Source organism: Dasypus novemcinctus, chromosome X (genome assembly GCF_030445035.2).
Source record: "Dasypus novemcinctus isolate mDasNov1 chromosome X, mDasNov1.1.hap2, whole genome shotgun sequence".
NCBI classification, from domain to species: domain Eukaryota; kingdom Metazoa; phylum Chordata; class Mammalia; order Cingulata; family Dasypodidae; genus Dasypus; species Dasypus novemcinctus.
Genome location: NC_080704.1, coordinates 62,439,369 through 62,453,169, shown reverse-complemented (window position 1 = coordinate 62,453,169; position 13,801 = coordinate 62,439,369). Strand labels below are relative to the sequence as shown.

Below are 13,801 nucleotides of genomic sequence, written 5' to 3'. Positions count from 1 at the left end.
AAAGGACCTCCTCAAAATTAAACACTTTTGCACCTCCCAGGACTTTGTCAGAAGAGTGAAAAGGCAGCACACTCAATGAGAGGAAAATATTTGGAAATCAAATGTCAGATAAGGGTTTAATATCCAGGATATATAAAGAGATTGTTACAACTCAACAAGTGTTAGAGAGGATGTGGAGAGATAGGAACACTTCTTTAGTGTTGGTGAGAATGGAGAATGGTACGGCCGTAGTGGAGGACTGTTTGGCAGTTCCTAAAGAAGTTGAATATAGAGTTGCCATGGGACCCTGCAATACCACTCCTGGGTATATACCCAGAAGAACTGAGATCAGTGACACGAACAGACATATGCATACCATGTTCATAACAACATTATTCATGATTGCCCAAAGTTGTAAACAACCCAGGTATCAATCAACAGATGAATTGATAAACAAACTGTGGTCTTTTTACACAATGGAATATTATGCAGCTGTAAGAAGAAATGAAGTCTTAAAACATGACAGTGTGGATGAACTTGGAGGGCATTATGTTGAGCAAAGCAAGCCAGATACTAAAGAACAAGTACTGTATGAGTGTGTTACTATCAACCAAATATATTGTGTAACATATTGTATAATAAAAAAAATGTATAAGTATACATTTAAATGAGAAATGTATGTTTTTATTAAAAAAATAACAGTTGTGTTTTCATTTCATTTATCTCAATATATATACTGGTTTCACTTGCTTTTTCTTCTTCGATCCACTGGTTATTTAGGGTATGTTGTTCAGCCTCCTCACATTTGCCTCTCTTTTGTCCATTATTGATTTCCAGTTTTAATACGTTATGATCTGAGACCGTATAATTTCAGTGTTTTTATATTTATTGAGACCTGCATTGTGACCTTACATGGGGTCTATACTGAAGAAAGATCCTTGGGCACTTGAGAAGTATGTGTAAACTGCTGAGTTTGGGTGCAACGATTTGTCTATAAGTCTGTTAGGTCTAATTCATGTGTCGTACTGTTCAAGTTCTTTGTTTTCTTGGTGATCTTCTGTCCAGTTGCTCTATCTAATGATGTGAGTGGTGTGTTGTAGTCTCCAGTGATTGTTATAGAGATGTCTGTTTCCCCCTTCAGTTTTGCTAGTTTGCCTCATATGTTTTGGGGCACCCTTGTTAGGTGCATAGATATTTACGACTGCTGTGTCTTCCTGGTGGATTTTCCCTTTATTAATATATAATGGCCTCTTGTATCTCTTATAACTTTTTTGCATTTAATGTCTGTTTTGTCTGATATTAGTATAGCTACCTCTGCTCTGTTATTTTTCCATTCATGTTTTGAAGTTCTTCATTGTGCTTGCTCATTTTCTTCTTGATGTTGTTTATCTCTTTATTGTCTTTCAACTCACAAATTTGATTGGAAATTTATGTGCATCTCATTTATTAGTTGTATCACATCCTATGTCTGTTCTGGGGTTTTGATATATTCCTTTTCTTGGACCATATCTTCTGTTTTCTCAGTATGGGCCTTAATTTTTTGCTAATGTCTAGCCATCTGTTAGGATGCTGAATTTACGCAGATACTCAATTTCTCTTTCATAGGGATTTAGTGAGGGAAGGGTGCGTATTGATGCTCTTCTTTGATTCTTGGTTCTACCTGGGTCTTTAGAATTGTCCCTGCTAGCTGCTCATAACTGGGCTGTGAACCCAGTACTGGTTTGCAGACCCACTTCTTAGAACCTGGGGAGGGAGGCTATAAAGTCCTGAAAAAGCCTCTCTTAATTTTAATTTTCCCACATGCACTTCCTTGGTCTGCCAGCAGATGATGCACTTTGACAGCCCTCTCAGTTCAGTGCATCTTTGGAGTGTGTTTGCTGCAACACCAAACCAGATCAATGAGATAAAGGTTCCTGCCTGGAGGCTGAAAGCCTTGTAATTCAAACTTTCTCAGGGACAGTTCTCCAACCTTCCCTGGCAGCCCCCTCCCTTTTCCTGGGATGGCAGTAATTTCACTCCCCTCTGCATCCTCCATAATCAATCCTGGTTGGTAGAAAGGGAGATTCAGAGGGTCAGAACTCTTTAGCCCAGAGCTGGCCCCCAAGGCAAAGAATGGTATAGCCCTACCCAGCCTGGCAGGGCTCCTAGGACACAGCAGACCAAATCTGTGGGTCAAAAGCTAAGTCAACCTTAGTCTGTGTCCCTCTCTCTCCCCTTTCCTGGGGAGGTGGATCCCTAGGGACTCCTTTGTTTGTAGCCAACAGCCCAAAGTTCTGACTATTCAGAAGTACCTTTAGTGTAGAGGAGGGTGCTGGTAGTTTCAACTGCCACATTTAACTCACAGTTTTGCAATCTCAATTCTTTTCCTTTATACTTCTCTCTTCTGGGTAGTGTCCAGTGTTCCCCTGGTACCCTAAACCCTACATGATTTTTTTTCCAGGCTGTTCCTTCCGGTCCTCCAGCTATTTTTCTTGGAGAGAAGAGAGTCCAGTGTCTTTCTAGTCCACCATCTTCCCAGAAGTCCTTTTAATTTTTGAAGGATAACTTTTCAAATATGTAATTCTTGGTTGACAGTTTTTTCCTTAAGCACTTTAAATATATCTTCCCACTATCTTCTGAGATTCATGGTTTCTTCTAAAAACTTGGCTGTTAATCTTATTTTGGCTTCATTGTATATAACAAAGCCACTTCTTTCTTACTGGTTTCCAGATTCTCTCTTTATCTTTGTCTTCAAGTAGGAACCTCTTATATTTTTTAATGTAACATTTTTTGTGATTTATGTATCTTTAAAAAAAGAATTTAATAAAAAATATATATATAAAAGAGTTTGTGTCTCAAGTGTATAGACCTCTTTGATTTTATCCTTCTTGGAGTTCATTGAGCTTCTTGTATATGTAGTTTCATGTCTTTCATGAACTTTGTCAGTGTTCAGCCATCATTTCTTCAAATTTTCTTTCTGCCCCTTTCTCTGTTCTTTTTCCTTCCTTCTGTTCCGACTCCCATAATGTGTATATCAGTACGCTTGATGGTGTCCCATAGGTACTTAAGCTCTGTTCATTTTCTTTACTCTTTAATTTCTGTACCTCAGGCTACATAATTTCAATTAACTATCTTCTTGTTAAATCTTATGTTGCTTTGAGGAGTTCATGATAAAACTGTGTGTCTGTGTGTTTTTATAAGATGAAATACTTATATATTTGTGTTTTGTCATTGAGAACATTCAGTTCTGATAATCTTGTTCTCAGTTCAGTCCAAGTGGTCTCTTTGTTTCTTTTTGGGTGAATAATATGTATACCATTTCTTTATCCTTTCATTCCACAAGGATTTACTGAAATCCTACTGTGCATTGTTTTAAGCTCCATTAGTACGAAATCAAATAATACACATCTCTGCCCTCACAGTAAATTGGGGGTGACAGATTTACTAGTCTTAAATTCTATATGGCAAATAGTTCCAGTTGAAATGTGCACAGGATGTTATAGAGAGTTTAGAAAGAGGCATCTGAGGCTGGTGGGGGGTATATGGGGACCTCATATTTTTTTAACATAACATTAAAAAAAAAAGGAAAGAGGCATCTGAATCATGATAAGAGAGTGAGGGAAGTCTTCTTGTAAGAAGTGAATCTAGAGTTGAATTTTGAAAGGTGATTAAAGTATATCATGAAGTTATTCATTAAATGGGTGTTGGGTTAATGAATTGGAGTCAAGTAGCTGGGAGAAGAGCATTTGCAGCAGAGATACAAAGGTACAAAGATGTGAAATATATGTGTGGTATTCAGCAAATCCTGCAGTTGAATATGGATTAAGTACAGGGTATACCTGTAGATGAATGGGAGGGGCTGAGTATTGTTATCATTCTATCTTGACCTTTTTGTCTGAGATCTCAGTAACCCTGGTTTCCCCACTCCATGCAGTCTATCCATCCCTGGAATCTGATGATGACGACCCTGCTTTGAAATCTCGACCTAAGAAAAAGAAGAATTCAGATGATGCTCCATGGAGCCCTAAAGGTGATCCAATATTCTGTTCCTTAAGTTCTGTGGGAATGGTCAGAGGGAAAAACAGGCTAGGGCATGAGAGGGGAGTAGAGGACCAGTGCTAAGAAGCAACCACTGTTACCATTTTGCAGTCATATAGGACAGGATTCTCATCTTCTTCTATGTATTTTTTTTCTTTTTATGTTTGAAACCACATGTACATACAATCTTATATACAGCTTTTTTTACTTTTGGGCCTTTTATACAAATTAGTTACATGCACCTAGTGCCAAATCAAATAATACGAAGAAGTTCAGAATAAAAAGCAGGGGTCTTCCATCCTTGCTTTCCCCACCTTCAGTCCCATGCCTGAGAGGTAGGCTCAACTTTCTGTGAATTACCTCAAAACTCTAGATAATAGGGTTGCAACACTATTTCTTGATTTATCGACTAAACTTCTGTGTTTCCCTCTATCAACTTCTATCTATCTCTCTTGACTTCCTACTCTGTAAGATACAGACATTTGTATCCCTACTCTTCCTTTTCTCCTCCAGCCTTTTAATGAGCCACACATTTTCTCTTGGATTGTCAAGGTTGTTAACATTTACATTCTGTTTTGCAATTAATACTCCACATTGACTAGAGGTTGATTGTAAAAGTTGAAAACCAATATATATATCTTGGCTTTTAAGTTAATATTATAACATCAGTATTGTGCTATGCCATTGGTTATAAATAATATTTTAATGAATATTCCATGGGTTTACCTAATTTACTTTCTTCTTTAATGTGGGGCATTTAGGCTATTGCCAATATTTCACTATTAACAATACATTTGGAATGAACATCTTTGTATATAAACATTTATATCTCTGATTATTTACTTAGATTGAATCCCCATAAAATCCTGGCAGGACCAAGTTATATGAGATATGAGAATAATATAGCAAAAAGTTTCTCTTCTACCCCTATTCCACAGACTTCCAATTCCCTGTCTGGGGGCAACCACTGTTACCAGTTTCTTGTTTATCCTTTCAGAGATAGTTTATGCCTATACAAACAAATGCATGCATATATTTTCTTTTCCCTTCTGTTTTTACTCAATTGGAAGCATACCTTATGCCATTTATGCACTTCGCTTTTCTCACTAAACAATCTCTTAGAAATTGTTTACACTCCCATAAGCAATATATGAATCTTTCCCTTATTAAAACTCTTGATACATCTTACCAAATTGCTTTTTCAGAAAGGTTGTACCAATTTACTCTCTCACCAGTCACATGTGAGAGTGCTTGTTTATAAAATCCTTGCAGGCTTTGAACATATCTATCAATTAGGAATGGTGTTTACCTATGAGTAACAAGGAAACTCTCCATTACCCTTAGTGAGTGCTTATCCCCTCAGGGTCACAAGATGTCTGCTTTACATCCAGCACTGGGTCTGGGTTACAATCAAGGAAGAGAAGGGAAGGAGCAAAAGAAAGAAAGAACAGGTTTGCGGTGCACTAACCCCACTTAACTTCTTTTTACATCTCTGGCTGAAATTGTACCACATGGCCAAGCCTATCTGCCAAGTTAGCTAGGAAATGTAGTTTTTTCTGCTAGATATATTGCTGTCCCCACAAAATCAGAATTTTTGAGTAAGCAGGAAAGGGAGAATGGTAGTAAGTGGACAAGGAGCTCTCTCTACCTCAATTTTCTTTTTTTAATTTGAGAAGTTGCAGATTTACAGAAAAATAATACATGAAATACAGAGTTTGCATATACTACCCTATTAACACCTTACATTCATGTCATACAGTTTTATAATTGATGAAAGCACATTTTTATAACTGTACTATGGTTTACCTTAGGGTTCACTGTGTTGTACCATTCCATGAACTTTTAAAATATTTTTACTCTATTACCATATATATAACCTAAAATTTCCCCTTTTAAGCACATTCAAATATATACCTCAATGTTCTTAATTTTTTTACAATGTTGTGCTAACTATCACCTCCATCTATTACCAAAACTACTCCATTACCCCAAATGGAAACTATAATTTAAGTCTTAACTCCCTATTCCCTACCCCCACCCTATCCCCTGGTAACCTATATTCTAGATTCTGATTCTATGGGTTTTCTTATTTCATATCAGTGAGATCATACAATATTTGTCTTTTTTTTGTCTCTATATAAATAAAACAATAACATTCATGTTTTTGCCGAACGATACTCAACTGTCCTACATATATCTAGAAATTCAGTAACTTTCACCAGAAGAGGGTACAAGTCCTTAGTAATATCCACTCTTAGACTTGATATCCTATAATTTAAATACTATGACATGAAACTAATACAACTAATGTCATATGATAAGAGGATAAGATTGGGAAGAAAACAAAGATATTTGCTTTATGTACGTATACAAACATACTCATAACAAAAAAAGGAAATATATTCATAACCATTATAGTCCTCATTTCTATAACTGTCACATAGTCATAGTTTGTATTCACCACCTTCTTCCATCCACTACCCATTCCATATTCTCTTTACCCTCCACAAGCACCTCAACTGACTATGGTTCTTTTCCTGGTGGGTTGAACCAAACCTTCATTCCTGAAGTTTCTAGGCCATTAGTAGTCCTGTCCGGCTTGGGTTGTTGCAGTTTTCCATTGACTTTGATCACAGGGCATGGTCTTTCTAAGAGATGCCCTAGGGATCTCCTATATCCCAGGCAAATGCTTCTTTACTGCCATTGTGTAGTTGTAATCCTATTCCCCCTTGATAATCATGATCAATCACCCCACCCAGTTCAGTAATTCCCTTCTTTGCTTATTGATTCAGAGACATGAGAAGCTCAAAGTGGCCAGGAGGCAATCTTAATTTCCAGTTCCATGGAATCATTGTGTCTCAGGTAGAAGTACTCTTCCTTTTAGAACTAAAACCAGCACAGCTTAAGGTTGCAGGGAAGGAAGCAAAAAGTTTTCCTAGTGTGTCAGTCCCATTTATACCCCATAATTCCTGGACCCATTAATCCTGGCTCTAGGAGAAACAGCACCATAGAGTAGATGCTGATTTAGAGCATATTCAGCCTCCTAGAGAATATTGCAAAGCCCTGCAAGGTACTATCACCCAGTTCACACCGTAATGGTCTTCAGAAGGCCAATCCATCATCTATTAATCCAGCTGCTTCAAAATGGTGGGGAAAATGGCAAGACCAGTGAATTCCATGAGCATGTGTCCATTCCTGAACTTCATTTGCTTTGAAGTGGGTTCCTTGATTGGAAGCAAGGCTGTGTGAAATAACCTGATGGTGGGTAAGGCACTCTGTAAGTCCAAAGATGGGAGTTTTTGCAGAAGCATTGAATGCAGATAAGGCAAGCCCATATCCAGAGTATGTATGTATTCCAGTCAGGATACAATGCTGCCCCTTCTATGAAGGAAGTGGTCCGATGTTATCAACCTGCCACCAGCTAGCAAGCTGATCACTTTAGGGAATTGTGCCATATCAGGAACTGAGTGTTGGTATCTGCTGTTGGCAAATTGGGTTCTCAGCAGAGACTGTAGCCAGGTTGGCTTTAATAAATGAAAGCCTATGTTGCGGAGCCCATGCATAGCCTCCATCCATACCATCGTGGCCCACTTTATTCATGAGCCCATTGACAAGGGGAAAGGGGCCACCTGGTATCCACAGACTAAGTGATCCTGTTATGGTAGTCTGAGGCTCTCATGTTCCCCAAAAAAGATCATATCCTTCATCAGCTTTAGGAAACTAAAACAGGTGGTGACTCCAATTTGCAGCTGCTGTTCCAGATGTGGTATTGTTGCTTGAGCAAATCAACACATCCCCTGATACCTGGTAAGCACCTTTTGATGTGGAAAAAATATTTTTTTCCCCAATTCCTGTTAGTGAAGACCATCAGAAACAGTTTCCTTGCAGCTGGCAAGGCCAGCAATACATCTTCACTGTCCTTCCTCAGGAGTATATCAACTCTCCAGCCCTTTTTTTGTAATCTAGTCCACAGGAAATGTGATCATCTCTCCTTCCACAAGACATCACACTGCTGGTCCATTATCTTGAGGATATCATGTGGTTAGACATAGTGAGAAAGAATTAGCATTTACTCTAGACAAAGGTTTCTTAACCTTTTTTGTTCCATGGACCCTTTTGCCAGTCAGGTGAAATAAATACTACTGTAATTTATTTATTACATATATTCATAAGTAAAGGAAATGCTAGATTTCAGCTAGAGGTCAGAGAAAATAAAGATAATAAGTTGATTTTTTTTCAGTTCAAGCTCACGGACCCCTTGCAGTCTGTGAACCCCTGGTTAAGAACCTCTGCTCTAGACTAATTGGTCAGACATTTGCATGTCAGAGGATAGGGGATAAATCCAAGAAAAATACAGGATCCTTCCACCTCAGTAAAATGTCTGTGTTCAGTAGCGTGGGACATGTCACGATATCCCTTCTAAGGTAAAGGCTAAACTTGCATCTGGCCCCTCCTATAACCAAAAGAGAGGCACAATGCATAGTTGGCCTCTTTGGATTTTGGAGACAACATACATTCATTTGGGTGTGCTACTCTGGCCTAATTGCCTAGAAATCCAAAAAGCTGCTCGTTTTGAGTGGGGTGTGCAACAAGAGGAGGCTCTGTGACAGGTCCAGGCAGTTGTATAAGGTGCTTTGCCACATGGGCCATATGATCCCATAGACCCAATGGTGCTGAAAGTGTCAATAGCAAATAAAGGTGCTCTCTGGGGCCTTTAGCAGGCCCCTAAAGGAGAAACACAGCATAGACTCTTAGTGTTTTTGGGGAAAGCCCTGCCATTCTCTGCAGATAACTACTCTCCTTTTAAGAAACAACATTTGGCCTGCTGCTGGGCCTTAGTAGAGTCTAAGCACTTAACCAAGGGACACCAATTTACCATGAGTCCTGAGATGCCTATTATAGAAAGTTGGGTGTGCATGGCAGTACTCAGTCATAAAATGGAAGTGGTATACATGAGATGGGGCTTGAGCAGATCCTGAAGTCACAAATGTGTTATAATGCCCATGGTTCCCAAACTTGCCACATTACTTTCTCTTTCTCAACCCACATATCCGGCCTCTGGGGCCATTCCTTAGGATCAGTTGACTGAGGAAGAGAAAACTTGGGCTTGGTTTACAGACAGTTCTTCTTTATATAGAGGTACCCAGGTGCAATGGATGTGTCATGATGATGGGAGAGTTGCTGTGGGGGGAGTGGGGGGTAGGGGCGGTGGGGTTGAATGGGACCTCATATTTTTTTAATGTAATATTTTTTTAAAAAATGAATTAAAAAAAATAAAAATAAATTAAATATATATATATAGAGAGAGAGAGCGGTACCACCTGAAAGTACACAGTTGTAGCTCTACAGCCCCTTTCTGGGACATCCCTGAAGGACAGTGATGAAGGGAAATCCTCCCAGTGGCAGAACTTCAAGCAGTACACCTGCTTGTTCATTTTGCTTGGAAAGAAAAATGGCCAGAGATACGTTTGTATTCTGATTCCTGGGCTGGATGATCATGGAATTGAAAGGAACATGATTGGAAAATTGGTGACAAGAGGTCTGAGGAGAGGTATGTGGATAGACCTTTCTGAGTAGGACAAAAACATGAAGATAACTGTGTCCCATGTGAATGCTTACCAGAGGATAACTTCAGCAGAGGATGATTTTAATAATCAATTTGGTAGGCGTTTTAGTTTGCTAAAGCTGCCTAAGGCAATATTCCAGAAATGGGTTTACTTTTACCATGGGGATTTGTTAACTTACAAGTTTAGATTTCTGTGGCTGAGAAAAATGCCCAAATCAAGGCATCATCAGGCAGTGCTTTCTCTCTGAGGACCAACTGCCAGTGATCCTGGACTCATCTGTTAAATGACAAAGCACATGGTGGCATCTGCTCATCCGTTCCTTCCTTCTCTTCCAGCTTCTTGCTTCCATGTCTCTCTCCCTATCTCACTCCCTCTCTCCCTCCCTAACCCCTCTGAACTACATTCTTTTATAAAGTACTCCAGTAGGAGGATTAAGACCCATCTTATACCATGTTTTAACTGAAGTAACCTTATCAAAAGGCCCTATTTACAATAGGTTTATACTGCAGGAATGGGTTAGCTTTAAGATCATACTTTTCTGGGGTCTATTTAGCTTTAAACCATCACATCACCTAGTTAAGTTTACAGTAATCCACTGTCATTCTCCAAGACCCATCTGTTTTCTACACAGGCCAAATAGAGATGAATGGGGATATGTTGAGGATCACCACCCCTGCATCCCTCAAGTCCTTGACAATGGCACTAATCTGCAGTCCCTCCAGGAATGCAGTATTGGTGTTGTTTTAGGATGTACCAGGGATTGAACTCAGGACCTCATACATGGGAAGCAGGTGCTCATCCACTGAGCTACATCAGCTCCCCAGTGTTGGTTTTTGTGGTCTTTTTTTCCTTATGAAACTAAAAGTATTTATTAAAATAACATTAATTAAAGACTTGTCATTTCCACTAGTGCAATGAATTTTTTTTACTCTTTTAAAATTTATTGAAGTATATAACTCATACATAAATATACATAAAAAAATAAATGTCTAGTAATAGTTGTGAACTTACAAAACAAACATATATAACATACAGGGCTCTCATAACTCACCCTACCACCAATACCTTGCATTGTTGTTAAACATTTTCAACTAACGATTAAAGAGCATTGTCAAAATATTACTACTAACCATAGTATTTTCCCCCAACCTACTCTATTATTATTATCTTTATACCATTTATATATAAACATACATAAACAATAAATATATAGTAAAAGTTGTGAACTTACAAAGCAAACAAGCATAACATCATACAGAGGTCCCATACATTAACCCTCCACCACCACCTTGAATTGTCATGAGACATATGTTACAAATTATGAAAGAATATTGTCAAAATCTTACTACTAATTATAGTCCTTATTTTACATTTGGTGTATTTTCCCCCAACCCAACCTATTATTATTTTTTAAATATATATTTATGACAGAAGTTGTAAACTTACAAAACAATCATGCACATGTGCAGAATTCCCAAATAACACCCCTCTGTCAACACACCACACTGTGGTGGAACATTCATTACAGATTATAAGACAATATCATCCAATTGTTACCACATCTATAGTGTACATATGGCACACATTTTCCATACTGCCCCATTATCAACATAGTACATCTTTGGCACAGATGCAAGAATATTACATTATTACTGCTAACCACAGTCCATAGGTCACTCCAGTTTTGTGTTTTGCCCATGCTTCGCCACGTTCCCTCTACCCTGCAATAGGGATGTGCATTTGTTCTAGCTAACAAAGGACATCCTTGCATCTGTACCATCAACCACAGTTCTCATCCACCTCTGTGTTTACTGTGCTATTCAGTTCCTAGATTATTCTCTAGCATTCTATCAATTGGCATTTACATCCCTAGACCACCATTTTCAGCCACAATCCCATTTATAAACTAGGTGTTACTCACTGTGCGTTACCATCCACTCTATACATTTCCACACTTATACAGTAAAACTAATTAAAACTTCTACGTACAGGTAGCATCAGTAGTCCATCTCAGTTCTCCTCTTCTTTAAGAATCCACAACCTACCACCAGGTCTTGAAGATATTTACATTTTCTTCTAGAAGCTTTATGGTTCTTGCTTTTATATTTAAGTTTTTGATCCACTTTGAGTTAACTTTTGGATAAGTTGTGAGATAGGGGTCTTCTTTCCTTCTTTTCAGCTATGACTATCCAGTTCTTTCAGCACCATTTATTGAATGGACTATTCTGCCCAAGCTGGGTGGGTTTGATAGGCTAGTCAAAAATCACTTGACCATGCATGTGAGGGTCTGTTTCTGAACCATCAGTTTGGTTCCATTGGTCTATGTGTCTGTCTTTATGCCAGTAACATGTTGTTTTTACCACTGTAGCTAGGTAATATGATTTAAAGTCTGGAGATGAGAGTCCTCCAACTTTGCTTTTCCTTTTTAAGATGTTTCTGGTTATTCAGGACCCCTTATACTTCCGAATAAATTTGCTAATTGTGTTTTCAATTTATTTAAATAATGAGGTGGAATTTTTTTTATCAGGATTGCATTGAATCTGTATATCAATTTAAGTAGAATTGACATCTTAATGATATTTAAGTCTTCCAATCTGTGAGCATAGAATGTTCCTCCAATTATTTGGACCTTTTTTTATTTCTTTTAACATTGAGCTGTAGTTTTCTGAATACAAGTGCTTTATATCATTGGTTAAGCTTATTCCTGAATATTTGGGTTTTATGTGTCACATTTTATTTTCACTGCTCTTTTGACACTTTCAGTTACTTTTATTGATATAATCATTTCTAGACTCTCTTGTAGGCTTCTCTCTCCTGTCATTTCTTTTCAGGCTCTAGCATACCCTTTAGTATTTCCAGAAAATCCAGTCTCTTAGTTAGAAATTCTCTTAGTTAGAAATTTATCTGTGACTATTCTAAACTCACCCTCATTTTTGAAAGACAATCTTGATGGATATAAGATTCTTGCTGAAAGTTTTTCTTGCCTCCATGGTTTCTGGTGAGAAATCAGCACTTTATATTATTGGGTATACCTTATATGTTATGCATTGCTTTTCTCTTGCTGCTCTCAGAATTCTCTCTTTGTTTTTGGCATTTGACATTCTGTTCAGTATGTGTCTCAGAGCTGCTCTATTCTGATTTTTTCAGAAGGGAGTACATTGTACTTCTTGGATATCTATGTACTTCAGTAGGGTTGAGAAATTTTCTACTATTATTTCTTCGTATGTTCCTTCTGCCCCTTTTCCTTTCTTTTGTCCTCCTGGGACACCCATGACATGTATATTAGCACATCTCTTGCAGTGTTTAGTTCCGAGACCTTGTTCAATTTTTTTTTATTCTTCATCTGTTCTTTTGTATGTTTACTTTCAGAGGCCATTTCTTCAAGCTCACCAATCCTTTCTTCTTCCTCCTCAAATCTGCTATTATATGATTCCAATGTATTTTTAATTTCATTTATTGTGCCTTTCATTCCCATAAGATCTGCTATTTTTCTATGTATGCTTTCAAATTCTTCTTTGTACTCATCTAATGTATTTTTTCCCCTTCTGCTCTCCCTTCCCTTTCCTGCTGGTTTTTGTTTTGTTTTGTTTTGTTTTGTTTTTGCTGTCTGTGTTCATTCACTGTGTGATCTTCTTTATCTATTGCTCTTTTTGTCTTCTCTTGTTTTTTTTCCTTGTCCTTTAGGCTCCACCAGGATTTGATCCTGGGGACCTCTGATGTGGAGAGCGGTTCCCTGTCACCTGTGCCACCTCAGTTCCTGGTTTCTGCTGCACTTCACTTTGACTGCCCCCTTCATCTCTCTTTTGTTGCATCATCATCTTGCTGCGTTACTTACTTGTGTGGGCATTGGCTCACCGCACAGGCACTCAGCTTGCCACGCTGGCACTCATGCAGGCAGTTGGCTACTTGACTCACCATGCGGGCACTTACGCAGGCAGTCAGCTCACCAGGCAGGCACACTTTTCTCTTTTTCTTTTATTTACCAGGAGTCTCTGGGGATCAAACCCAGGTCCTCCCATATGGTAGTTGGAAGCCTTATCACTTGAGCCACATCTGCTTCCCCCAAAGTCTTTTTAATGTCCTTAATCTCTTTAGCCATCTCATCGAATTTATTAAGGAGATTTCTTTGAACATCTATGATTAGTTGTAGCAACTCCTTTATGTCATCTGGAAGCTTATCTTGTTCCTTAACTGGACCACAGCTTCCTTTTTCTTGGTGTGGATTGTAATTTTTTGTT

The 13,801-nt window shown here is 38.3% G+C and overlaps 1 protein-coding gene across 5 annotated transcripts in view; it reads left to right on the top strand.

The window, feature by feature from the left end:
- The window catches only part of PHF8 (PHD finger protein 8), a 188,980-nt gene that overhangs the window by 142,755 nt on the left and 32,424 nt on the right, over positions 1-13,801 (top strand). For all 5 annotated transcript variants that reach the window (XM_071213375.1, XM_071213376.1, XM_058291465.2 and 2 more), the window contains one exon: positions 3,893-3,988. In XM_071213375.1, the coding sequence (XP_071069476.1) occupies positions 3,893-3,988 (96 nt within the window). The remainder of the gene's footprint in view (positions 1-3,892; positions 3,989-13,801) is intronic.